The sequence below is a fragment of the Nelusetta ayraudi genome, unplaced genomic scaffold (genome assembly GCF_046127955.1).
Source record: "Nelusetta ayraudi isolate G7.1 ecotype Tasmania unplaced genomic scaffold, CSIRO-AGI_Nayr_v1 ptg000022l, whole genome shotgun sequence".
Taxonomy (NCBI): Eukaryota; Metazoa; Chordata; class Actinopteri; order Tetraodontiformes; family Monacanthidae; genus Nelusetta; species Nelusetta ayraudi.
This window is the reverse complement of record NW_027466072.1, coordinates 2,134,257-2,160,000: the sequence shown is the minus strand read 5'-3', so window position 1 is coordinate 2,160,000 and position 25,744 is coordinate 2,134,257. Positions and strand designations below refer to the sequence as shown.

General features: G+C 42.4%; 1 protein-coding gene across 1 annotated transcript in view; it reads right to left on the bottom strand.

Moving 5' to 3' along the window:
* The window catches only part of exoc6b (exocyst complex component 6B), a 71,403-nt gene that overhangs the window by 21,640 nt on the left and 24,019 nt on the right, over window positions 1-25,744 (bottom strand). The window contains exons 10-21 of the mRNA XM_076028077.1: window positions 24,768-24,851; window positions 24,409-24,455; window positions 23,183-23,303; window positions 23,004-23,075; window positions 22,376-22,473; window positions 21,336-21,441; window positions 20,578-20,682; window positions 13,326-13,442; window positions 12,749-12,883; window positions 12,384-12,572; window positions 3,489-3,630; window positions 407-480 (exon numbers count right to left, since the gene is read on the bottom strand). Of these exons, the coding sequence (XP_075884192.1) occupies window positions 407-480; window positions 3,489-3,630; window positions 12,384-12,572; window positions 12,749-12,883; window positions 13,326-13,442; window positions 20,578-20,682; window positions 21,336-21,441; window positions 22,376-22,473; window positions 23,004-23,075; window positions 23,183-23,303; window positions 24,409-24,455; window positions 24,768-24,851 (1,290 nt within the window). The remainder of the gene's footprint in view (window positions 1-406; window positions 481-3,488; window positions 3,631-12,383; window positions 12,573-12,748; window positions 12,884-13,325; window positions 13,443-20,577; window positions 20,683-21,335; window positions 21,442-22,375; window positions 22,474-23,003; window positions 23,076-23,182; window positions 23,304-24,408; window positions 24,456-24,767; window positions 24,852-25,744) is intronic.

Here is a 25,744-nt window from a genome sequence, read left to right as displayed (position 1 = left end):
CGGCGATCAGAAACGGGTGAGACGATGGAGGCTTTGCCGTCTGTCCCAAATAATGACAAAAATTCTTCATTGACAAGGACTCGCAAAAAAAAGGAAACATTCGCAGAGGAGAGGGCCATAAAAATGGAGGGAACGGTTGTAAGGCCGTGACATAAAACAAACAGATGGCAAAAAGAATGAATCAAAAATAATCAGAGGGACAATAAGTGGAAAGTGGAGGAGGACAACTGAGGGGAGGGGCAGGGAGGATAAGAGGAAGGGAAAAAGAACGAAGAGGGGAGGAGGGGGAGGAGGAGGAGGAGGAGGAGGTTGAAAAAAAGATAGGGGAGAGGTGAAGAAGAAAAAAAAACAGTAACAGGAAAAAAAACCCGAAGGAGAGAGGACCACGACGGAGACAAAGACCTACTTGTCTCAAGTCACTGAAGGCCAGAAGCAACGTGTCACCCTGGAAGCCTGCGACCGGGCCGGCTCTGGCAAAACCTGTGGGAAAATACAAACCCGCCCCCCACCAGTCCACCCCCGGAGAGAGGGAAGAGAGGAGGAGGAGGAGGAGGAGGAGAAAAAGAGGGTGAAAAAGAGAATAATAAAGGACCTGGTCGAATTCGCTATGCATCGGGATAGATTGGCAGACAAATGACAGCCGGGAGGGGGGGGGGGGAGGAAGAGGAGGAGTCGGGAGCTGGGGTGAGAGGGGGGGGGAGGGGTAGTGAGGCGAGGATGGGGAGGAGAGGGGGGAAGGAGGGGGAGGGGGAGGGGGAGGGGAGAGCGCTAGAGTCATGTCAGTGGGTCTTGCTGAAGAAGATAAAGTGCGTGAAGGTGTGAGAGGAGGAGACGAGAGCAAAGCTGCTGTCAGCCTTCAGAAAGAGCTTCTTCACTTTGTGTGCACCTCAGAGAGCGCTTTGTTTTTTTTTTTACCTATTCTGTCAGGGAGATGCATGTGTGTGATGGTTAGTGTGTGCCCTTTGAGCGCCAATGTGTGTGTGCGCGCCAATTTGCTGCTTGCACGGGGGGCCTCTCCCGCGTGTTTGGGAAGCAGCGGAGGACTGTGCGGCGACGCCCGTGTGAGAGTGCGCGTCGGGGTCGGCCCGAGTGTGAGCCGGGGTCCTTGCGTCAGCCGGCCCCCCGCGCACGAGCTGACTGGCGTGCTGAGCAAGTGAGCGAGCGAAGGAGGGAGAGAGAGAGAGAGAATGAGGGAACGGGAGAAAGGAGAAGTGCTGCGGCGAGAGGAGAGTGGGAGCCAGTGGCTAATCTGCTCTGCACCTCGGAGGACGCACACCGACGCCTGCACACACACACACACACACACACACACACACACACACACACACACACACACACACACACACACACTCCAGTTAACCTCTGATCTTATTCCACCAATCAAAGTGAACCTGCACCACGTTTCGCCTCTTTTCATTTGTCCCGCTCGCTCTCGTACCGTATTCTTCTCTTTCTCCATTCACTGTCATCTTTTATTCTCTTCCTTCCAGTGATTGTGTTCATTTCCTCTTATTTTCTCAGTCACAATGCTAAAATTCCCACTTCTTTCATTGAATCTCCCAATTCTTCTGCCCTTCTCTTTTCACATCCACCATTAATCCCACCACTCCATTTTTTTTTTGATTTTTGTTTTTTCTCTTATTCTTTTTTTCTCTCTTTCATTTAATCCCTTTCTCCCCCCCAGCCTCTTGTTCCCCCTACTCTTTCATCCCATTCTGCTCCATCCTTCTGTATCACCCACCTAATCCCTCCTTAATTTATTTTCTTTCATCCCCCTCCAACGGAGTGTTGTGCCGTTTGTTCATTTCAAAGTTTTAATCTCATGCTTTTGCTTTAGTTGTACCATCCCTCTCATCCCTGTTCCCCCAATTTCCTTCTTCTATCCCAATATTTGTCTGGAAGTTTCTTTTTTCATTTCTCAAATGAAAAATAAAATGCTTCAATGCGTCATTCAATCAACTCCATGACCAGCTATTTAGATCCGTAGCTCTGGATGAGCGACATATGCAACTGTGCTTCCGTCCTCTGCGCTTTAATGCGGCTGAAATACATTTAGTTTTTCAGCTGCACATCTCAGTCACCTCAGCCACTTGTTGCAGTTCTGCAACTCTCAACAACCCTGTGAGAAGCCACTGTCCAATCCCACCCAACCTGCTCTCAAGCAAAAAAAAACAACTTTTTATTTTAATCTCCTTGTCTTCTAGTTTTTTCCCCCCACTTTTTCACCTCACTTCTTCGTTTTAGTCGTACGGGTTCTTGTAAAAACAGAATGCACTTTCACCTAAATCCATTACGATGCCATCACTCTTCAAATTTCTGCATTTTTTTAGTCCAGTTTTTCAGTCAGTTCTTTCATTCATCGGCCTTCTCCTTTCAAACCAAATCCCTTCTTCTCAGCCACATTTCCTTTTGCTTTCTTCGACAGTTTCTTAATGTGCTTCTCTCCTCCTTTTCCTCCTTCTAAATACCAAACGTCCTTCAAATTTTTCACCTCTTGTGCTGCTGCTGTCCCTCCAGTAAGCCCCCAATCCCTCTTTGCTTTAATCTACTTCCATCACCGCCTGCTTTTTTTCCTACCCTGAGCCCCAGTCTGGCCGGAAAGAGTAACTCTATAACCTCCTAACCCCTCCACAGCACTGCACGCATGTCACTGTGCATCACATCACAAACACATGTATACAACGCGCAACCCTGTGACCCGAGCGGTGACTGTAAGAACCCTGATCGTGTTAGAACGGGGCCAAGAACGCCTCTCACCCTTTCATTTAGCCCCACTTCTTTATTCCCAAGTCCAAGAAAACAATGCCTTGTTTTAAAGAGATTTGTTTTCTTGGGCGGACAAATGCATGGAAGTGGATAAAAAGAGGGAGAAAATTTGGGAGAAACGGGCGAAGAACAAAAGAATGTGAGGAGAAAGGGGGATAAAAAAGGTTGGACGACGGCGAGGTTTCCAAAAAAGCAAGTAAGGAGGAAAAAGCTTTGGAGAAATGCAGAAGATGAGAGAAGGAGAGTGACACAATTTCATGGTGTCAGGGATGCTCTGTGTCCTCAGCTGTCAACAGGTCCAATAGCGCCCCCTGCGCTTTCAACTAGGAAATGAAGATAACAGCTATCCGCAGATAAAAGCAAAATCATTTAAAACTGTGTCATCTATTAATTCAAATGAGAATTCCAGACAAAACTGGCGAGAAAAAGTCAATCAGATGACTGACAGTTTGTTTTAGGGTCTGTGTAATATATGTGTGGAAAAGCAGCTGGATAAATGGATGAATTATGTTGGGTTTGGGTTGTCAGTGGTCATGGCTACACTTCACAATGTCAAGCATAAAAGGAACTTGGGGATGAGAATTACGGTGGAAAAGCAAGTAGGGGAACTAAATGAAGAAAAAAAGGTGGTGCATCAATAAATCAAGCATAAATGTGAATGTAGGAAAGCAAAAAGGTGGTAAAAAAAAAAAAAGAAAAAAGAAAGAAAGGCTGATGCTCACTCTCGCACTCCACAATGTCTGTGTGAATCTGGTACAGAGCTCCCATGGAGATCTGCCTGACCTCCGGGTCCAGCAGAAGCTGCATCAGAGAGGTTGAGATGTGTTTGCAGGCCGACATGCAGGCTGTCTGGGCCACTTTTCCCTGAGAGAGAGAGGGAGACGCACAGACACAGAGAGAGACACATATACAAGAGGTCAGAGAGACAGTTCTCAAGTGTGGATGTTGCAAAGGTGACAACCTGGTTATCACTCTCTCTTTTGGATAAATCAAAGATTTCTTGATCAAACAGTGGGTGTATGAAAAGGCAGAAAAACTTTCAGTGAATACCAGCACTGAACTTTCATTAATTATACAGGTAATTTATAAACTTGTGTTCCTTTTCTTCTATTTTGGTAGTGAAAGACCATCTGTGCGCTCATACAGTGACATAAATTACACTCACAAATTATGAAATTTAAAGAATCAACACTGTGAGTTTGTGACATAAACATGCAAATAAAGGTAAATTAAAAATAACAAAAAACCCCAACTAAGGACCTTTGGTCCTCATACTAAAAACTATCTGTGTAGACCAATAGTAACGTGCATCAAAATAGACAAAAAATATCAAAGAATATTTGTTTTTTGGTTTTTTTTATCCTTTTAGCTTGTAACTAGATTAGATAGATTTTAGTTATCTCACAACTGGGAAATAAGTTTGTTTGCAGCAGTGCAAAAAAACAAAAACAAACAAAAGCAAACTTGTTACACTGGTTGTAAAATCCCACTGCGATGACGCTGCACTTTTGGTTTTTTTTTTGTTTGTTTTTTTTAACGTCTGCTGTTGGTGGAGTGGAAGATGGAAATTGTGGACAGACACAACTGAGCAATATTCCACTCAGCAATTAAGGAACACATAAATAAGCAAAGCAGGGCTTAGGTATATGTACTGGAGCACCAGGACTTAATGTGGGACATTAAAGGGGGTTTTCAGTGTTTCAACACACCCACACAGGGCAGAAATGCACTGTGCTGTGTTCAGGTGCAATCAGGATGATGAAGTAGCAAAACAACAACAAAAGCAGTGGATGAGGAAGTGCATGACAACGCATTAATACAGGGAGTGCAAAAACATGTGCTTGTGTTGCCTTGATTAAGTGTGTGCGAGCAGATACTGTGTGTATGTGTAGGCATGTGCACAGTCTCAGGGACTAGCAGTGGCCTTGGTCTTGACCTCAGCAACTGCATTCCAACTGAATGAAGCCCGGAGATGAAACGGACAAGGAGGGTGGGGGCGGGTCGTCTAAAAATGTGGCAAAGTTTGCAAAAGTGCTGGAGGGGTTGAGAGAAAGGAAGCATCGAGACATTGAGGAAAACCAAGTGAGAAAATGTTTTAGGTTTTATCACCCCCCCGCCGCCCCTCCTCCCCAAACAACTTAAAAACTACATTTCATTTCCATTTCTCATTTCTCCTTCCTGAATTTCAGTAACTTGACAACATATTATGATCGCAAATTAACCTCCTTGCAAGTACAGGAACACACCACCAAAACAGCTTAATCTCTGTGAGTTTAGGAATTATGGAGAAAAGGAAGGGGAGGAAGTGCATGTTTTAGTGTACGGCCTGATTGCCAAATTAAGGCCGACGAGTCTTTGATGAACCCAACTCAAACAGATGCACCTGAAATACTGGAACAAGAAGCACATTTGGCAAGTATGCAGACTGACGTGCTTTCAGAGTTTGTGTGTAAGTGTCCTAATGCATCACTCACGATTTCAGTGTTGATTAGATTTGAAAAAGAGTGAATTTAAACATCTTTATTTATTATAAATGTTGTAATATGTGTCTACTCAATTACATTACAGCTACTCTGTTGAGGAAGTCACGCCTGCTTGGACAAAATTAATCCTACTACAACACTCGGTGATGAAATTTTAAAAGGTTCTCTCTTTGCAATCTTCTTTTCTTGTGTAAGTAAATACTATTGATAAAAAACTCATTGAAAAATGAAGATAACAGACTTTAACTGACTGGGCTGCAATAAAGTAGAACCCCATTTACACTCAGAAATTGTTTTTGTCTTTTCTAACAAACCCGGAGGCTGCAAAAGATACCACTGTTGTTTTGAAGGAAGCAAGGCCCACCTTTGTCGAGAGTCTGGACTACAGTTCATTCAGGAGGCAGAGCTCACCTCAAATGGGAAATCACATTACTCACACGGCAGACATGTGTGGCCACATATGTTGGAGAAACACACTCCTTCAACTGGCCGGATATCTTCCAACACAACACTGGCCTTGGAGTTCCATATGTACGCACACACACACACATACGTAAGCTCCATACAATCCAAGGGGTCAGCTATCATAGGGTGAGACTGAGCGTGAAATAGGCTAATTCTATTTACATGTCCTGAACCTGGCCCGAGTGACACGCACACACAAACACCCAGGTAGGTCTGTCGGACAAGAATTACGCTGTCCTGGAGTTCAATGAAGACAACTGGGAACCATTAGCCTTAGACAAACTGTGGGGATTACAGTGGTGGTAAAGATATCAGGGGGGCAAGAAAAAAAAGGAAAGGAAAGGTTCAGTTATAGAAGGGTAAAATAAAGGACAGGAAGGAAGAGGGAATGCACGGAGAGGAGGGGACGGGGGAAGAGGAAGAGATACCAATTGTGAAGATTAAATCCCTTTGAGTGCAACATCATAGATAATAAACTACCAGTCAAAAGTTTGGACACGTACGTGTGATTTAATGGTTTTTCATTCATTTTCATCACTATTTACATTGTACATTGTCACTCGAGGCATCAAAACTATGATTGAACACATGTGGAATATGCATTAAGCCAAAAAGTGTGAAATAACTCAAATAGGTTTTATATTTTAGATGATCTAGAATAGCCAGCCTTCATATAAATTATATATAATGCAACATATTTAGGTATTTAACTTTTCTTTTTTTTTTTTGCCACATTAATCCACATATGTTGGTCATATATTTGATGTCTTCAGTATGTGTCTACAGTGTAGAAAGGAGTAAAGATAAAGAAGAAACAGGTGTGTCCAAACTTCTGACTGGTATTGTATGCGTGCGCAGCAAAACCACCAAACTTTCACAAAGTCTATGGGAGAACGTCACTTTGCATGAGCTCTAAACCAGGAGTCACCGACACCGGTCCACCCCAGGGACAACATGAGTCGCACGCAGGCCTCTCCTAAAAACAACTCAAATTTTACGTGGCAAAAAATGTTTTGATGGTGCTCGACACCATGTCGACAGTATTTACAAGTGCCGTGTTAAAGCACTGAATCCAAATGCATCTCCAGTAAACATGACTTTTACTGTGAAACAGTTTGTCAGGGGAAATGTTCACATCTGGAGCTTTTCTTCTGGAGTTAATAAATATGGTAGCATAAATAAATAAACGCATTGACTTAAAAGGCTTTTGAAACATTTCTGAAACCAATCACAGCTCACATGTAAAAAGGGTTCACTCGAAAAAAAAAAAAAAAAAAAAAACTGCACCACGTTCCCACCAATCAAAAGTGCCTCCTGTGTTGGGCAAGGTTTGTTGTGTTGAATCGCTCCCAGTTGTATTCACTCTCACAGCGTCACAGTGCCAGGAGAAGCTTGAGTTAGTAACACAGCAGCAAGTCACCATTTCACGAGGCCTTAACGCACTGATTCAAATCTCCTGGAAAGGATTTGACACGGTGTGTAACACGCTTTCTGCCCTTCCAGAAATACATCAGTCAAACATAACCGTCGTTTAGGGCAGCCAAAAGTCAAGAGGTGGACTCGCAGCAATTCATATGATACTGCAGTGTGACACTGGAGTGAGGCCTTCCAGTTTGAGAGCTTGCTGACCTGGGTGTCCTCATCATCACACAGCTGAAGTGCAGATCCAGTGAAGAAACAGCAACGTGGTAGAATGGAGTGGACTGTTGGTCACTTCCAAAAACCAAAACTATTGCAGTTGGGACCGAAATCTTGGATATATTTCTCTCTTCTCCAAAGCAGGGCAAGAGATTTTATATAATGGAATTACAACAATGTTGGATCTTGCAGATACCAAGACTGGAAACACTTTGTTCTATAGAGCACCAAGCAGCAAAAAATGATTTTAGAATTTGGACAATAACTATAACGTAAAAAACTCTGATGCTGGACGAATCTGCGGATGAATCCTGAACTCCATCGATCGTACACGGCAGACTGTCGGGAGCCGAACATCCAAGCATCATCATCTTAGCACAGGCTCACCTCTAGGATGTGTACCGAGTAAGCCACTGTTCACGTATGGCATCTATTCAGTGCAAAAAATCCATAAGCAGAAAACTCATAATCAGCGTGCTTAACGACCACTCTGTTGGCACTCGCAGTCTCAGTGGCTGACCCCTAAAATTGCGCAAAAACCTAAATATCATAATCAAAAACTGGTGATGAAAACACCGAAAATTGGAAAAACCTCTAAAATATGATTAAAAGGTTTTGATACTCTCATGAGGTGGTTTTTCAAATGCATCAATATAGAGGTATATCGCAAAAGTGTCATGGGAACACTTTTTTTTCGCATTTACACGTCACCAGACGTGACGTACGGGGTCACATGACCAGTTAACGTCAAGTGAAAATGGAGCGTAAAGTTTGGACAGAGGAGGAGACAAAAATATTTTTTTACAAGTAATCAAAAAGAAAAACGTGACAACCATTCTTGACAGAAACAAACTGACACCTCCATCCTTCATCGAATTCAGCTGACCCCTCCTCTGCCTCCTCTGCCCCAGATTGGCTCTGACCTGGAGGCGGCAGTACTCTGACTGCTTATGGTTTTTACACTTGACCATTCTGCACATCACAGTTTCAATCACATCCTCAAATTTGCAGACAGCACTAGAGTGGTGGGCTTTGTAAGGAACCGATGAAAGGACAAGTCTGCATGGAGAGGAGCCGGAGGTGGAGCCGCCACCAATCTCGTGCATTACACACAATCGGAAACAAACACCAGAGAAGCAGGAGGATGAAGGTGCATTTCCAGGGGTGACAGCACAGTCAAGGACCCTTTAGTACCGTCTCATAGCGTCTTCTCCCTCTTACAGTCTCAGAGCATCAAGCAAGAACCACATTCCTGATGAACAGTTTCTTTCCATGTGCAATTGGGCTCAAACCATGTGAACTACTACACTAGAACCAGGAATGCAAAACCGGCACTGCACTCCAAGCGCTGTCCTGTACATGTTTAGGATTATTCATTGACAAAATAAAGTCATTGAGAAAACAAATATACATTTATTTTTAGTATTTTCCGATTTATATCTTAAACAACTCACTGTCAGATATTCAGAGTGAAATGCTATTTCATTTATTATGTTCTACATGTAAAAGGAATCTTGATGAATCTTAATCTGATTTTGAGCAGTGGTACATCAGAAGAAATGCAGACACTGGAGTTTCACATTGGCAGGCAGCTGCTAAGACCTCCTGGATTTGGGAACACAAACACAACGGCAGGCAAACGTGCAATTGCTGTCCCTCTCACATGCTGGTTTGGTGGTTTTTCAAGTGGGAATTCTGGGCCAATGTTGTAGGGTTAGACTATGTCAGTCGGGGATTGGTAAGCAACACGCCATTAACATAACAACCCAGATACTCACCGGCAAGGTTGCATGTTCTACTGGAATCCCCTTCATCAAGAAAACAAAAAAAATGAAAACAGAAAAAACAAGATGGGAAAACATGGATGTTAAATTTAGGGGGAAATGAAAGATTGCACTGTTCCTTGGAAATAAAAGTTCTCAGTCGCTGTGGCAACAGTGGCAACAGTGGCAACACTGGCGGTGTGTCCACCTATGAATGTAAAATATTTATTGCTCCCGAGATTGTTTGATGATTGAGAAGTCGCAGAGCCCTCAGCATTCAGAGAAGAGTGAGGCGGCTGAAGTCTCACCGTGAGCTGCTGAAAACTGATCAAGAAGCTTCGGAGTAAAACTGAAGCACTGTGGTCAGCGGATAGAATTTCCTTTCAAATTTTCACAGGATTATTTTCACTCTGGAGGCCTTTTCAAGCCTTTCCAGTTCCATATTTAAATCTGAGCCCAATTCGATTATGAACATTGAGAAAGCACTAAACCTTGGTCTTATTGGTTTTTGGCCGGGGTAACATTTTCCTCTAGTGTGTGTGTGTGTGTGTGTGTGTGTGTGTGTGTCGCTCTCAACCCAATCGTAAAACAAAACATGAGGAATTTTTTTTTGACGCACACTTGCAGTTGTTAGAACAACCACTGCAGCAAAGTATACAGAGTACACCAGATTTTGCAAGGCTGTTACTTTGATGAGCAGAGCATCCATTTAGTCACAAACAATAAAGTGGTTAATATTACTGATTGCGAATTATTAAAGTTAACAGAAAGTTCTATTTTTTGTTTTCCACAAAAGATGTTCATCATCCAAGACATGACACTGCATTTAAAGCGTCAAAAATATTTTGAGCTATGAGTTCAATGCAGCTTGTGAAGTGCAGTGCAGGTATTGCTTTAATCACTCACCATGGTTATTTGTTTGTTTGTTTTTTCCCCTCAGTTACAGATGTTGACATGGACAGGAGACCTAAGGCCAGTTTGTGTCCAATAACCAACCATAGCACATTTTAAAAAATACAATTTACAACATTCCTACTTGTATAGTACTGTAGAACTCTAGTAATAGTCTATTGAGAACGCTACACTTATTTTCTCCAACACCATGTTAATTCAATGAATATTATTCCTTATCATCTCTTTAACAGAATGACACATGGAAGAACGCATTGTGCCGCACAAGCGCCGCCTTGCAGTTGCTTTTAACTACGCACATGTTCAAGCTCACGTTGATGTGTTTTTACGCTCGAAAATATGGAATGAATGATGGAGAGCTCATCATACAAGGTAATTTTCCGAGATTCTGTATATAAATAATTTGCTAATTACGACCAATAAATATTTAAATTCTTTAACTTAGAAAATCCTTTGTTATAACCCTGAGATCCTTTGTTCTGCGTAACCAAGCACAAATCCAAATAATCATAAATCACAAAGTTCGGACTGAGCGCACCTAAAGGCAAACAGATGCTAATTGAGGTGAAGATGCGTCAGTACAGTATTAAGATGTTTATAGATGAAGATGGCAAAAAGCTGACAGGGCAACGATGTACCTGTTTGTGATCTCTCCTTTAAACAGTAAGTCACGAATCTGACAACCTCAGGAGTGTAATTAAGGACTGTTTGGCATGTTGTGCAGAGTGTGTTTATTCCAAATACACTTTGCTTTTGTTTGTGTTCAGATCTTTCTCAGGGCATTTTAGGTCACTTCTTCTCTATCCTTTCCGGTCTTTGAAGATTAAGTGTTCCAATCCCTAAAACTAATTGAGGTATGAATAATTAAGATGCTTTTGCAACGATTCGCTTTGAAAAATCAGTTTTGAATTGGATGCGAGTAGAAAACTTTTTAAAAGCAGTGGTGGAATCATGGGTCACAGCAATTAAAGCAGTGGCCAAAGTAGTTTTCCAGCAAAGCTGCTCCTTTCAATAGTATCTAATTCTGTTCAGTGAAACTTAATCTTTTACATGATCACCTCCTGTTTCAGAGGGTCATACCACCCAGCTTTTTGGACCCGTCGCATTTGATCTCCTTAGGAGGCCACGCACTGTGCGTGTGTTTAAGTGTGTGAGACGGGGTCATGTCCGGGGCTCGTGAGGGTGTAGGAAAAGCTTCTTAGAGGTGCTGGAAAGCACTTAGCTCGACCACATTGTGTGCGTAGCCTTGTGGCCTTGTGACCTGCTCTGATCAACTTAGAATAATCAACCAACCCAAAGCTCTCTCTGAGTAGCTTGTGAAAACTGCAGATGTGCTTAAAAAAGTTGCAAGCATGGAACAAGTGTCCAATGGTTCAAATAAGTAGGATTGAAATAAATGTATTGTGCATTATCTATGAAATAATTAAATTAAAGATACAATAACTACACAAAACAAATAAAACAATGAAAGCTTTTAGAATGCAAATGTGCAATGAAAATTAATTTTTGGAGTATTTCTTCCCCTTTTCTTTCCACAAAACATAAAAGAGAAAAAGTTATTCTGTTAAAACTGAAAAAAAAAAAAACAACAGAAATGTTGAAAAATAGGGGGACAACAGCACAGTCTATGCTGTTCTAAGAAAACTTAAATGTTTGGTTTTGATCCAAAATAGTATTTGTAACAAAAAATGATCATAGGCACGCAAATATATGCAAATCTTTCATACTCAATTCTTCTGTATTCATTTACTGTAATGTGTGTATATGTATTTAGAGACTATCAGTCACACAGATCTGGAATACTAGTAATAACAATTCAAGTACGCAGACTAGTCTAGCAGTCTAGCAACCAGCTACACTCCTGGTCCACATGATACACTTAACACTCTGCGTATAATATCATTTCAGCTGTGCAGCTGTAGAGTCAATATCCTGAGCTGCTGTCTAATCTGGTGCTGCTGACCTGACCGGCTCACCCACTAATCAGCTTATCAGGCCCCATGTTAACAATCTAGCCTGTAACCAGCCCGTACTCAACATAACGAACTAAAGCAGATTGTCCTGCCCTGTGATGTCTCAGAAACGCACACGCGTCAGCTAAAACACCTACCGCCACACGATAACAGTGCACCTGTTATTGACTAATACACACAAATGGGCAACTATGTGCACGTATCAACCTGCTGTCAATGCCAGATTGATCTATTTGCTGAATCTGTCTGTATGAATATTCTATATTTCTATCTATCTAGACTCACATGTGAGTGTGTGTAAGAGTGCTGGTGTGTGTGTGTGTGTGTGTGTGTGTGTGTGTGTGTGTGTGTGTGTGTGTGTGTGAGAGAGAGTCTGCACTAACTGGTAGATTGGTAAACACGCTGAAGGTACTCCTCAAAAAAGCGATGAGGTCAATCAGGTAGTCGCTGGTGTCCAGAGTCCCGCCCTCCTGCACTCCGGCCATCCAATCATAGTCGGCGAGCTGCAGGAACTGGTCGATCTTCGCGTTCAGGTTGGTGTAGATCTCCGCTTCGGCTGCATGGCGGGCGTCCTGCAAGACGACGAAATTTCAAGCCGAGCTCACACTAATATTATGAATTCATTAATGAGGGTTGTGGTGTGAAGGAAAAAAGTTGCATGTGTTTTTCAACATTGCGTAAACGGGATGAAAGAGAAGAACAGATGTGAGAGGAAAACCTTGGCTGAAGAGAAGAAAAAGTCTTGTACCTTAAAGGTGGAGGGGCCGTACAGCTTTGTGGTGTTGACTGTGTCGGGTGGGACGTTTGTGATGTTTGATATAAACTCTTCCAGGAAGTGGCAGCTCTGCTCCAGGTGGGTGGTGTTTATGATCACCTGCACCAGCTGCTTGCAACAAGGAAGACAAACACACCACCCACAAATAATGAGGCAAATAATGTGTAAGCAAATCCGTAAAAAAAAAAAAATTAAATATGGATGTAGCAAATAAACTATGACGCGTTTGTGTCATAAACCTGATTTAATAAGTTGTCTTGATATTTGCACTGTTCATGAGAATGTTTGTCTATTAGGCCAACCTTGTTCTGGGACAATGAGGTGGAAAATCAAAAGCAGCACATCGTGTTAATCATTTTGTAGTTATGACAACAGTGACAACAACTGGTCTGTTGTTGTCACTGTTGGGAGGGCGCTTGAACTGGAAATATTGCCTGGAAATTTCTGACCATTCACGTTGGATTAATATTCTGCATTATTCTCTCTCTCCCTCTTACACACACACACACACACACACACACACACACACACACACACACACACACAGTACCTCTGCCAGTCCGACATTCTTCTTCTTTATGCCATAATGCAGACAGTGGCTCAGGGTTCGGGTTAACAACAGGTTTGTTGACTTGCGGATCATGTCGTCTATCTCTGTGGAACTGAGGTGAACATTTAAATAAATACACATATTAAAAGAAACACACACACACACACACACACACACACACACACACACACACACACACACACACACACACACACACACACACACACACACACACACACACACACACACACACACACACACACACACACACAAACAAAATTGCAGCAAAGCAGCGACTCTGCAAAAGCAGTTTTTCTTTCCATTTTTCCAAGAGATCTGCTGCGTCCGCAAGCCAGTGTAAACACTTTGTGGATTTCTCCATCTGAAAATCTCACTATTTGGAAAAGGTCTAAATGCCAGCCAATTCAAATGAGAAAATTAACAAGTCATGAGTCGCCATGCTCACAGCAGCTCTAATATTGTCTTAAATGTGGAGCATTTGACAGCATATGTAAGCGTAGGACCTGAAACCACTTAGGAAAGGAACTTCAGGTTTAACAGACAGAAAAATGAGTTACAAATATACATAAATGTGATACTTTCCTGCTTTGGTGACACACAAGCAGGATTTAAACAGATTGTTCCATGCCTGGACTCAGCAGACTTTTTATTGGAATCACAAAAGTATCATTTTTACAAAGCCAACAAGGCAAAAAGAATGCCACTGGCCAGATAAGTCGGCTCAAAACAAATGGTTGGCTCACATCAGACCCACTGAAAAATACCTAACACAGAAATGTGTGTTTTAGGGAATAATTTGGTCCAAATACCTAAAAAAAAACTTCCAAAAACCAAAGCCATACATCTAAATTTGCCCATGGGGGCAGGAATAGGTTGAGATGGAAGGGTCTTCTGTGAAATGGTGTGCAGGTAGTGTATGGCATGGTCAGCTTTCCCTTCTAATAAGTTCACATCGCAAATGTGGATTTCTAGGTGTAATCTTTTCCAAAATCTCTTTCATTCAAATTTGTTATGCTATTAAATTTAAAGCCACAAAAACAACCTGTTTGCAACTGAATGATGGCAAGTCAATCTCTACTGTACAGCTCCGGATTTTACGTTAATTTAACAATAGTGTACGGTTAGAGAAAGTGGGTTTTTTTCCTATAGAAAGGAGAGATTAGACAAGAGGAGACAGAATGTTAATGAAACCCCAAGAGAAGAGGCACATGAAGTCATGAAGTGAAATTTCAATGCGAAGATCACTCGAGTCAGAGAAGGTCAGCAGAGGTTAAACACACAGCGACAGGGGGAGGGGAACATTATTCCTCCTGCTGCAAGACGATCTAGAACAGACGAGTGTGTTCGAGTGTGTTTTAGAGCACGTGCGCATTAGAGTCCAGCACCCTGTGGATGACAAACACATTCCAAGCAGAACACTAAATTATCCTTGCCTGGAATTCAACCGTCCAACACACACATACACACAGTTGCCTGAGGGAAAGCAAGAGCTGGAATTCCAAACTCACACGGCTTCCAAAAAAGTGGAATCCTAAAAACGTTTCGACAGGGGGGAAAATTCCTGGAGCGGCAGAAGTGCAGACAGGACAAAAGTGGCGTGCAGTGTGTGTGTGTGTGTGTGTGTGTGTGTGTGTGTGTGTGTGTGTGTGTGCAGAGCAACTCTATGAGCGCTCATATACAAATATGGATGCCTTAAGAATTAGATTTCATTATGTTTATGCTGCGATCAGTCACAATAAACGCACGGCGGTCGGCGGTCGGCGCTGGGCGCGAGCGCAGGCGAGTTCGCGTCTCAGCATGGAACGGGCAGAGACGTGCCGACGCGAAAGGCAGCAATAACGAAAACAACAACACAAGAAGACGACAAAGCCGGCAGTGAGATCAGCGAGGGGTTGGCGCGCACGGCCAGCGCGGGCGCAGGTCTGCACATTATGCAGCAGCACGAGAACGCACACACACGCAAGCACATAGGATACAGTGCAGACATAAGCACGTGTGGAACGGTGAGTAACTCAGTAGCTGCAGCCAGATTGAACAGAAATCCACTGTGGCCATCAGCTTAATAGCCAAGGTCACTGCGATCCATCTTTAAAAGTGCACCTCTGCTGAATGTTGGATGGCAGGAAACGTGAAACCGTGGCGTACTAAGAAGTGAAACTCTCAAGTGGTTGGAAAGCACACCGTCAAGGAATAAATATATTTAAAGGTCCAGTGTGTAAAGTTTTTAAGAAAGCCTGGTATTTCAGGAAACCTGCGTGCCAGGTGACGTGCAGGGTCACGTGACGAGTTCACTTCAAGTGAAAATGGCGCGTTATGTTTGGACGGAGGAAGAGATGGAATATTTTTTACGAGTAATCAAAGAGAAAAATATAACAACCATTCTTTTTCAAATAAAAGCAAACGTAATTCTCTTGAGATCTCGTCCCGCAATATTTGACGAGAATTACGGCGCATGCGCTTCACACCATTCAACAGAAAGACCTGCAAATCGCAATTTCACTTTGTGGCAATGTTAAAAACATTGCTTTTATTTTTGAGAAAAACTGTGATGGAAACGCCGCTCTTCCCTCTAGTATAGAATATCCAGTTCTTGACAGTTGGCTCTTGCCAAAGGTTCAACATTAAACAACCACGCTGAAATGAAACGCAAAGAGAAATACCGAGAAACTTGAAGGCCCCCAGTGAGCAGTAGGAAAATATCAATCAATCTGAACTGGCCAGAGGAAAACCTGGCACTCCAGCAGTATCAAAGCAAGGAGTCCTTCAAAGGCAATTCTTGTGAATGATAAAAAAAAAAAAAGAAGAAGAAGAAAGAAATGCCAGACCTCAAAAAGAAAGACCAAAGACCAAAAAGAAAGGTTTGAGAAACTTTATACATAAAAAGAAAGAAACAGCTATATTTCATTTCTATTACTGATCATGATGTATTTTGCAACTTCTGCTACTCTGTGGTTTCTATTTTTTTTGTCACAACAGAAAAGGTGAGTTTTAAGAACTGTGTTGCATCACACAGTGGATGGAGCCAACAAAAGAAGTAGAGGATAATTTCTTCTGAGGTATTGTTGTTTTTAAAAGCTAGGGCCATATTATTGTTAGAAAAACACTTTTCCCCCCAAACAAATAAGTCTTCAATGAGACTGAGATTTATATAGTGGTTCATTTTCTCTGGGATTGTGCAAAATGCCTCAAGATGCCTTCGCATGTGATTTTGTGCTTTGCAAGTTTCTTCGAACTCAAAGATGGTGTACAAAATAAATTTAAACATGGGCATTTTGCCTTGTGCAGAAGCAACACTATATACCCTTAAATCCTCAGACCAGGTGAGGAAAAAACTGAATGAATGTGAGTGAAAAAGCAGGAGGGATCTCTGCCTCTAGGGACGAGCAGACCTGCAATAGGTGTCACAAACACAGATCACAACAGCTGTTGTGCTTCACAGCCAAAGGTATTTTCTCAGAATATCCCTTCTACTGTATGGGCCTTCTCTTTGTAAAGTCCATGCAATTGAGTTTCTGAAAAGTTTCACTATGCTTTTGGTAAAGACTTGCTTCAGTTTTCCTTTCCGTCTTTACCCGGCCCGGGCTGCAGCCCAGTGTGCGTGTTCTTCGTCAGCGACACCACACTTTATGTTCGCGGCTCGACACGTTCACACTCGGTGTCTTTCAGCGCTGGTCGGGGTCGAGCGTGTGTGGCTCGCTGGCATCTCCCCAACATGCGTTTGCCTTTCATTTTTCCTAAACGCAGAAGGGTTCCACCACAAGGCTACAGGTCAGAGTCTTTCTCACAACAGCTTCTGCCAGCATGGCTTCACCCCTCGCTTCGCTGAAAACATTCCATTTAAAAAAAAAAAAAAGCCCAAAACGCAGTCCTTAATTAATGTAGCCACAAGGGAAACCAGCGTTCAGGTTGAAGTGACGTCTCCGCTTCTTGAGCAACAGTAGTTATTATACTGAAAGACAGAGTGAGCTGCGTGGGTTATGACAACTGGACTCGATACAATATTTACAAAGGGATGTATCAACAGTAAGAACGACGACGTGGTGAAAAATCTGCTGTTCTTTCCTTCAAAAAGCCCTTGATGAATTTGCAGAGCAGAGCAGGACAAGAAGGCAGCGGAAGGCTTTCAAACCAAAATCACTGGTGGCACAGCGGAGGACCGGAGCTCTCCCTCCAACAACTGAAACTGCTCAATTCCAAAAGACTCAGCCAAATGTGCAAGACCAGTGACCTGAAAGCTTCCATTTCCTCTTGAACTGTGCAACTAAGACAATCCTGAACTGATCTGCTGATCAGGAGGAACAGCTCAGCTCAGCGGTGGAGAGTTTTTAGCCAGACATCCTTCCTCTAACTACACGTGCCCTGTATTGATATATATATATATGTATATATACACATACAAATACATATATATGTACAACCTCAAAAGAAGCAAGTGCACTTCCTTGCAGCCAAATCAGAACTGCACAGGGAGCTAAAGGTCAGAGGTCAGTGGGATCAATGACCACAATCCTGCTCTATCATCCTGTCTGCTTCCGGACATGTGCGTTTGAAGAGGGCAGGAAGGCGTGCGGCTGCAGTAATCAGATAGCAGGCACATAGAACCCTCAGTCAGGTCAAATAGTGGAGCCATTACTTTGATTGAGGGGAGCGATTAGTGCTGTCTGGTCAGCGAGGGACCAGAGTGAAAGCATTACATTAAAAAAAAAAAAACATCTGTTGAGACATTGTTGATACCTGAGACAAATAAGAAACAAATATGTTTATTTATACATTTTGCAGTTCCAATGTTTCTTTCTCACGCTGCTTTGCATTATGTAATGAGTTCAAGTTATGTTAGAAAAAAAATGCAATGGATTTAGTAATGAAAATTGATTTTTGATCATTAAATATTTACTGGCTAACGTCATGGGCTGAGTAGTATGAGTAACAGTATGAGTCATCTCAAATTAAACTAATGTCTCTAGAAAAGTTGCTTTAAATATACTGAGCTGTGCCTTTAGTCAAAGGGTGACAATCCACCTTGGAGGAACTCGGAGGCCTGGGTAGCCGTCTAACTGAACCTAGACACTAAACTAGTCACCAATGCAGCTTAAGGTCCAGGAAGATCCTAAAAATCAGGGAGCCAAAGGCAGACACATGCAGGCCTACAGGGCAAGTAAAGTTCCTGTTGACTTTTAAATTTCATTTAATACACAGACACACATATATTTATGTGTATATGTATCTAACATATACATATATGTATACATATGCCTCACTCTCTCACACCAAAAGACTACACTTAGTCTAGCTGAGGGAATGCCTTCGAATATCACATTGCGTAATAAACTAACAACGCGAAATTCCAATTCAAAGCCACAACATGAACATGATCCTTTTTGTATTTTGTCAAACGCCAGCTGAGGTGCTCTTAGCATTTGCTAAGGATATCATAACAGTGGTGCACTACAAGTTATCATCACAAGATTCTTGCACCAAACCACTGACCCATCTCATCCTTTCATTTTTCCGTCTGCACTGAGATACAGAGGCCAAATCAGCGTCAATAGTTGGGAGCTTTCTTGACTTGGTTTCAGACTCTTAGTTTTAGTCATGAAATCAGCCTGTCCATGTATGTCACAACTATGTCATGTGCTCATAACAAAGCCGACATTTTATTTCCATGTTGCTGTGCAGTGGTGTGTTTTTGTGTCTGGCCAAATCCCCGCTGTGTGGAACTCCTCTGGACGGCACAAGTCATTTCCTGATTGGCCGTCTCCTTCCAGAGGAGAGTAGCTGCATTGTTTTAGTTCATTCTTCCATCAACCGTAACCAATACATACAGACAAACACATAGGGTCATTGTTTAACACAGACAGAATGTGGAACAGAAGCCAGGCCTGATTGCAATGTTGTGATGTTTTGTTGGGTTTGTGTGTGTGTGTGTGTGTGTGTGTGTGTGTGTGTGTGTGTCTCTTTGAGTGGCCAAATGTAATGAGACAATGATCTTTGGTAAATGTGGAAAGAATTGAGTAGGGGAAGCCTCTGGTAGTTGTACGCTCCTGTGTGATTTTCTGCGAGCCAATAACAAAACGGCAAGAAGGGATACAGCAGCGAGTGACAGAAGAAAAGTGAAAAGATTTGATGCAAACATGCTCGAACGGTGGCTGAACACTGCTGTGATCCAAAGTTCAAGTCCTCGCATGGAGCAATCAGGGTTGTTTAAAGTTTAGAGAAATATTAAAACAAGATGTTCTCGTATTTGTTTAATTTCAGATCATCTACGCACTGTTTCGTCATTCCCCAAGGCTCCACTCTTTGGAAACTGCGACTTTTCATTGAGAAATGGAAAGCTTTTGTTCATAGTTTATAGTTCATTTATACTTCCGTTTGCACATTGTTTACTTGTTTACCCTTACTTTTACTTATTATGTAGTTTGTTTTTTTAACCTAAGTAGTGGGATAGAGAAAAACCGGAGTCAAATTCCCTGTTTGGCATGCACAAACTTGGTCAATAAAGCTGATTCTGATTCTTCATCTTTTGTCAGGGTTTGTTTTACATTTTTACTTATTCAGATTAGTGGATTGTAATTTTACCTTGGGGCTGTAATTAGTGTTTTATAAAAGGATTGAATGGGTCTCAAGCCAGAGGCTGTATATTTTTGACCACTTCATTTCATTTGAACCCTATTCAGTCTTTAGTTTGAGATTGGGGAGACTGCAAAAAATATCAAGGGAAGAATGACATTGAAGAATTCCATCTTCAATACGATGCTTTCAGTGGGCTTTTGTACCAAATAATCTGTGAACAGTTTATCTAGATAACATGATCACCCCAGAGACGCAACACTTTTAGCATTATGACAACTGTTTTAGTGACTTAAACTCTACCAACACACTGCTGTGATTTTCAGCACCTATAGGTTTACTGAAGAACCAAGTTGCTCCAATGAATGCTTGTTTGCTGCTTGTTGCTTCCCAGGCACATCAAACCTCTTAAACTTAAGTTGCCTCTGACAAATGGAGGCAGCAATGCCCAAAAACACTGATTAAAATGCTCATAATAATGATATCGAAACAGCATGACAGGATTTCAAATAGATAACTAAATGAAGGCCATTACCTGAGGAGCAGGAGCAGCAGTAGTTAATACGAATCAACAGCAGGAATTCAAGTCATATTCGCAAAAAAGGGTTGATAAGGCCAATTGACAAGGCAGGTAAAAACACTGGTGAACAGGCAGATACCTGAGGTGCAGGTCTTCTGAGTATTTCAGACAGGCATAGATGAACTCTTTAAGCTGGCCGTAGACTTTTGGCACAAACTCGGAGAAAGGAAGCTTCTTAGGGAAGGGAAGCTGGAGGAAGACAGCAAAGGAATAAAGATGAAGAGAGGATCATGACATCATGGCACTAAAAGAGGTCCAATGACAAGTTATTCAGACATTGATATTTTTTGCTGTGCTATATCCACCACTTTCAGCTGTTGTTAATTTCAGATGAGGAATTTACCATTGCATGCTTCAACTTAAATGCTCTACTATCATGATATAATGTCACTGTAGCATGAACTCCTTACATTGTCTTTAAATTTCACTTTTTGATAGAAGTAGTAGAAGTAGTGGTAGTAGAAGTAGTAGCGGTAGTGCTAGCAGAAATCAGCATGTTTAGCTTTCTGCTTACAAATATCTTTAACAGCCGCTAATCCTGCAAACACTGATGCTTTTCCTTCCACAGGTGAATGTCAGAAAATGATAATTAAGGTAAATTCATCTGATAGTGGAGTTTAAAACTACACTGAAAATGTTTTATACAAAAAAAAAACAGGCATGCAAAATATTGCAACTTTGATCGCTTTTAAATGTTGTTGGACTCCTGTATGATGACAGTAAATAATTCAATTCAATTCAATTCAATTCAGTTTTCTCTTTTTCCTTTGCAAGCAGGATCATTAGTCACCATCCAGTCATTTATTGCCATTCCCCTGGTGTAACCCCCCCCCCACTCCTACCTTTTCCAGTTCAGGGTCTTGCAAGGGGAATTGGGAAGTGTAGTGTCTGTACTCTTGCTCCGTGGAAACTGGTATGGGACTGTAGTTGTCCTGGTCCAACACCTGCCTGGAGAGAGAGGAAAGGACCAACAAAAATAATAATAATAACCGTAACAATAACCGTGGGGTAAATAAATCCAGAAAGAGGTCAACAGGAGTCAGTGCGCTGCCCTCAGCCTCGCACTCTCTCTTTTCTCACACACATAAATAAACACAATCATCCCATTGGGGGTGATTGTAATTCTTGAGGTTTTCTCTCTCTCCCTCCCACCCCACCATGCACCCCAACTTCTCGCTGGCGCTCCAGAGTTCGGACGTTCCAACGTTCCATGGAGAGGCCGTGAACCGGAGAGCGCCCTCTCTGCAACAATACAACACAACATTCCTGTGGCTTTCCGTGTGTGTGTGTGTGTGTGTGTGTGTGTGTGTGTGTGTGCTGCGCGCGTGCACCTCCCTCTGTGATAAAGCGCGCAAGTGCGAGAGGGGGACGGGGACTGGTGTGTGTGTGTGTGTGTGTGTGTGTGTGTGCGAGTGTATGTTTATTTGTCCACTCTCGGGCCAAGTCCCACTGGTGTCATTGGACAAAAGCGATGGCGAAAACAATGGCACGCAGGGCCAGACACACACATACACACACAAGGATATAAATGAACACAATCTCATACGGGTGCTGCCCATTCTGAGGGGCAGAGAATGTTCCGGACGTCTGCTTTAAAACACTTCCTCCCTCTGGCTGGTTGTAAAACTTCAAAACCAAGACGAGGAAGTTTCCCACAAACCAAGACGTGTGTGTGTGCGTGTGCATGTCGTGGTCCCACAACTCCGAGTGCCCTTTTGGCCTCATGACTGGAGAGGGGGAATGCCAGTGCAACTTGCACTTTGTAAGACGCTCCTCAGCACCTGGAAGGTCATTAGCGTCTCCTGATGCAGGAGAACGACGAGGCGCACGCACACCGTGCGACTCAGACGGCAAAAATGTTGCACCTCTCAGAAAGACGTACCTGAAGGTGAGGTTCCATCTCTTCAGCAGAATTTCTCCATATTGCTCCCTCATTTCCAGCAGCATGTCAAACAATTGGGACACAGGGAAGCCGTAGCCCTGCAGACGGAGCAAACGGTCGGAGAGAAGCAGGGAGGAGATTCGCTGTTTCGTTAACACTTCATCACTTCACATGAGTGGTTTTTGTTGGCAGCGCACCGTGCATTTATCATATTCCCCAACTCGTCCCGTCACACTCATCTACATCCACTTCTCCCATCGTGCCTTTACCCACATCCTCCCCACCTTCACTTCATCCTGCCAATCCAACTTCTATCACACTCATATATACGGAGGCAAATAAATGTAAGATGGGTGAGCTGCTACAGATTGACCAACGTTATGCAAAAGGCTGAGTTAAAAGAAAGAGTCTTTCTTTGGAGATTGGCAGCCGCCCATTCTTAAGCTACAAAACATGCTTTGAAGCAGTCTAATGAGTCTCTGGGGTCAAATAGCTTACTTAGCGATGCTGAAATGCCTGACATATGACCAAAAAAGACCTGCAAGGGGAAAACCTGCATAAAAACTTGATAAAGCAGAGCTGCAAGGACGTGTCATTAAAAGATCAAATAAAACGGAGAAACTTTTACCTGCAGTGTATCAGCAAAAAGGACGATTAGGTTTTTCAGGTCGAGGATCAGGTCAGGGTTGTCACAGTACGACTGTAGCGACAGGAGAGAGCATTAGGCTGCTGTCACAGTCAGAGCAGAGCAGCATTTTATGCATCAACGCTTCACGGTCAACTTGTATTTAGGCAGAAGGCCCTCACAGAGTGCGTCCGCAGGGCAGCAGTGATTTTGGACAGCGCCAGCTCCCACAGCTCCTCCACATACGCTCTGTTGACCAAACCCTGTGTGGTGTGCAGGACGTGATCCTCCACAACAAAGAAGCTTGAGGGGAAAAAAGCCAAAAACAGTTGATATTTATTGAACAAAAACTGTTCAGTCAGACTCTTTACTGCAACGTGGAACAGAGTCCTGCTTTCCCAAGGCGTTAGCGGTCAACTGATGCCAAACGTCTGAAACACCATACTGAAACGGTCTTGCCAAATGCAAAGAGTTGCTAACAAGATTTACATCTCTATCTATCTCTTGTATTTTGAAGGACATAGTCCAACACGCAATTCATCCCAAACCAGTGAGGTTTCGAGGATGACCACTTTTCAAAACTCCCATTACTATTTCATAAAACAAATTGTGTGAATCGTGGCCTGTTTACACCCTTAGCTTTTAGTGTGCAATGATATATTTTCCACAAAAGCCTTTGTGACCACTCCGTTTAAGGAAATCTCGTCAAGTGCCAATGACAGTTGAGCAACGGGCTACATTCTTTCCACTAAAACACAAAGTTAGAGCAGCACTCATCCAAATGTACGCGGTGCAGCTTTCTTAAAAACCATTCCTGCGTGGAAAACGATCAAATCTTCAAAAAGTGGCTTTGGTTTATGTCTACTAACATCGCATCCCATTTAAAGTGGTGCCCACTGAGGCTCAGCAGGCCACAATGAGCGCAACTGTGGTTAAAAATGTGGCACAAGTGAGCACAGTTGGTATTCCCAAGTCATTACGAAGGAATGTAAATACACCATAAAGGAATTTTCATTTGATCGCTACCGTTTTCAAATCTTTAATGGTTACGCATGAAGGACATTGCAGAAAAAAGGAAGATGTGGGTGAGATTTAAGAGGAAAATATATTCTTAGTTTCCTGGGAGAAAGAATCAATAGCTAAAATCATGCAATAATAAAATAAAGGTTTTCAATGCAGTACCACTGAGAAACATTAAAATGCGGCTTCGCTGTTCTCTTTATAATAACATTTTTCTTCAACTGTGGAAAATCAATGTTTGTCAAAAATTCATCACCACCACTTAACCCATAAAAGAAGTTCAAAATGGCATGGGAGCATTTCGGTGGATAAATAGGGCAAGAACAGCTCAGTACAGTTAGGTAGAAGAAAAAGTCCAGAACAAATCATGAAGAAACTAAAGCCTTACCCAACGATCTGATTGAAGTACCGCCTGTATCCCTCTAGGGTTTCATGCTGTAATACAGGGACAAATTTACAGTGACAAATATGAAGGGAGTAGGGGGACCAGAGTTTGAGTCCAACAGCAAAGACAAGAGTTTGCAATACTTACTGGAGACATACATTTTCACAGCACCTCAACCAAAATTAAATATACTGCTTTGATAATTCAGCCAATGTGGCAAATATTCACAGTGATGGTTATTGAGAGAAATTCATTAATGTGAGATTTAGGGAGGAGAGTGAGTGTCTGCAGACTGATGGCTTGTGTAGTTAGCAGTGTGTGACATACATACTCAAACACGGGGTGACAGTGCAGGGTCATACCATGTTAGAGTGAGGCTGCAGCACAAGGCGAGCCTGTTTCCTCCGCTGCTTTCTGTAGTAGTTTTCAAACACATCACGCAAACCCTAAAAAAAACAAATTACAGGTTTGCATGGAAGGAAAGACGCACAGATACTGTAGATCCAGTTGATAAGGGTGATGCGAGGTAAAACTACTGATGGGAGTGTGGATGTGCTGAGCACAAAAAAATACACATTTGTAAAGTAAAATAAGTTTTTTTGTTTTATATTTAAGGCCGCTTAGAGTAATAGTCTCTGGAGTAAACACCCTGGAAAGATTAAGAATAAAAACATCTTAGTAGTAGCTTGGTAGTGCAGTTTCGAATACAGAACCCATTTATAAAATCACTCGACTAATGTGTTCCAACAAGAACGTTCATCCCAAAAACGACCTACTGCAGGAAAGGTTAAAGTGCTTAATGTCGCACCATCGCTTGCACCACTTTTTAAAAAGTGTGCGCTAAAACCGTTGTTTGTTTTTTTTAAAGACATCAGTCGTTTGTGCTCTGACAAAGGTTAACAATACTTTGCAAAGGTCAGTGACAACATGTCCACTGACTGCTTCAGACTGACAAGTATTTTTGATGGAAGCTTCAAACAGAGAGCTAAATGTGTTGTTTTCTGGAGAGCTATTTCGGGGGGTGAGGAGAATAAATAAATGTATCAGATGAAGATGTTCTACTGGAAACCACCAGGATGAATAAGAAAGATCGGAAACTATGTATAATATGGGATCTCTGACACTGTATATGAGGCAGAACATCTTGACTACACGGATGAATTCATCTTACAAGTTCTGAAACTAAAAAGCTTTAAAAAAAAAAAATAATAATAATAATGGGAGAATAGCGAGAGGGTGATGTGGGGGCAAGTGAGCAAAAGAGCGAGGACGTGTACCAGCATAGCTCTTTGATGACCAGTACTGGTTGGTTGTTCTGGTTGGCGCCGCAGGTCAGACC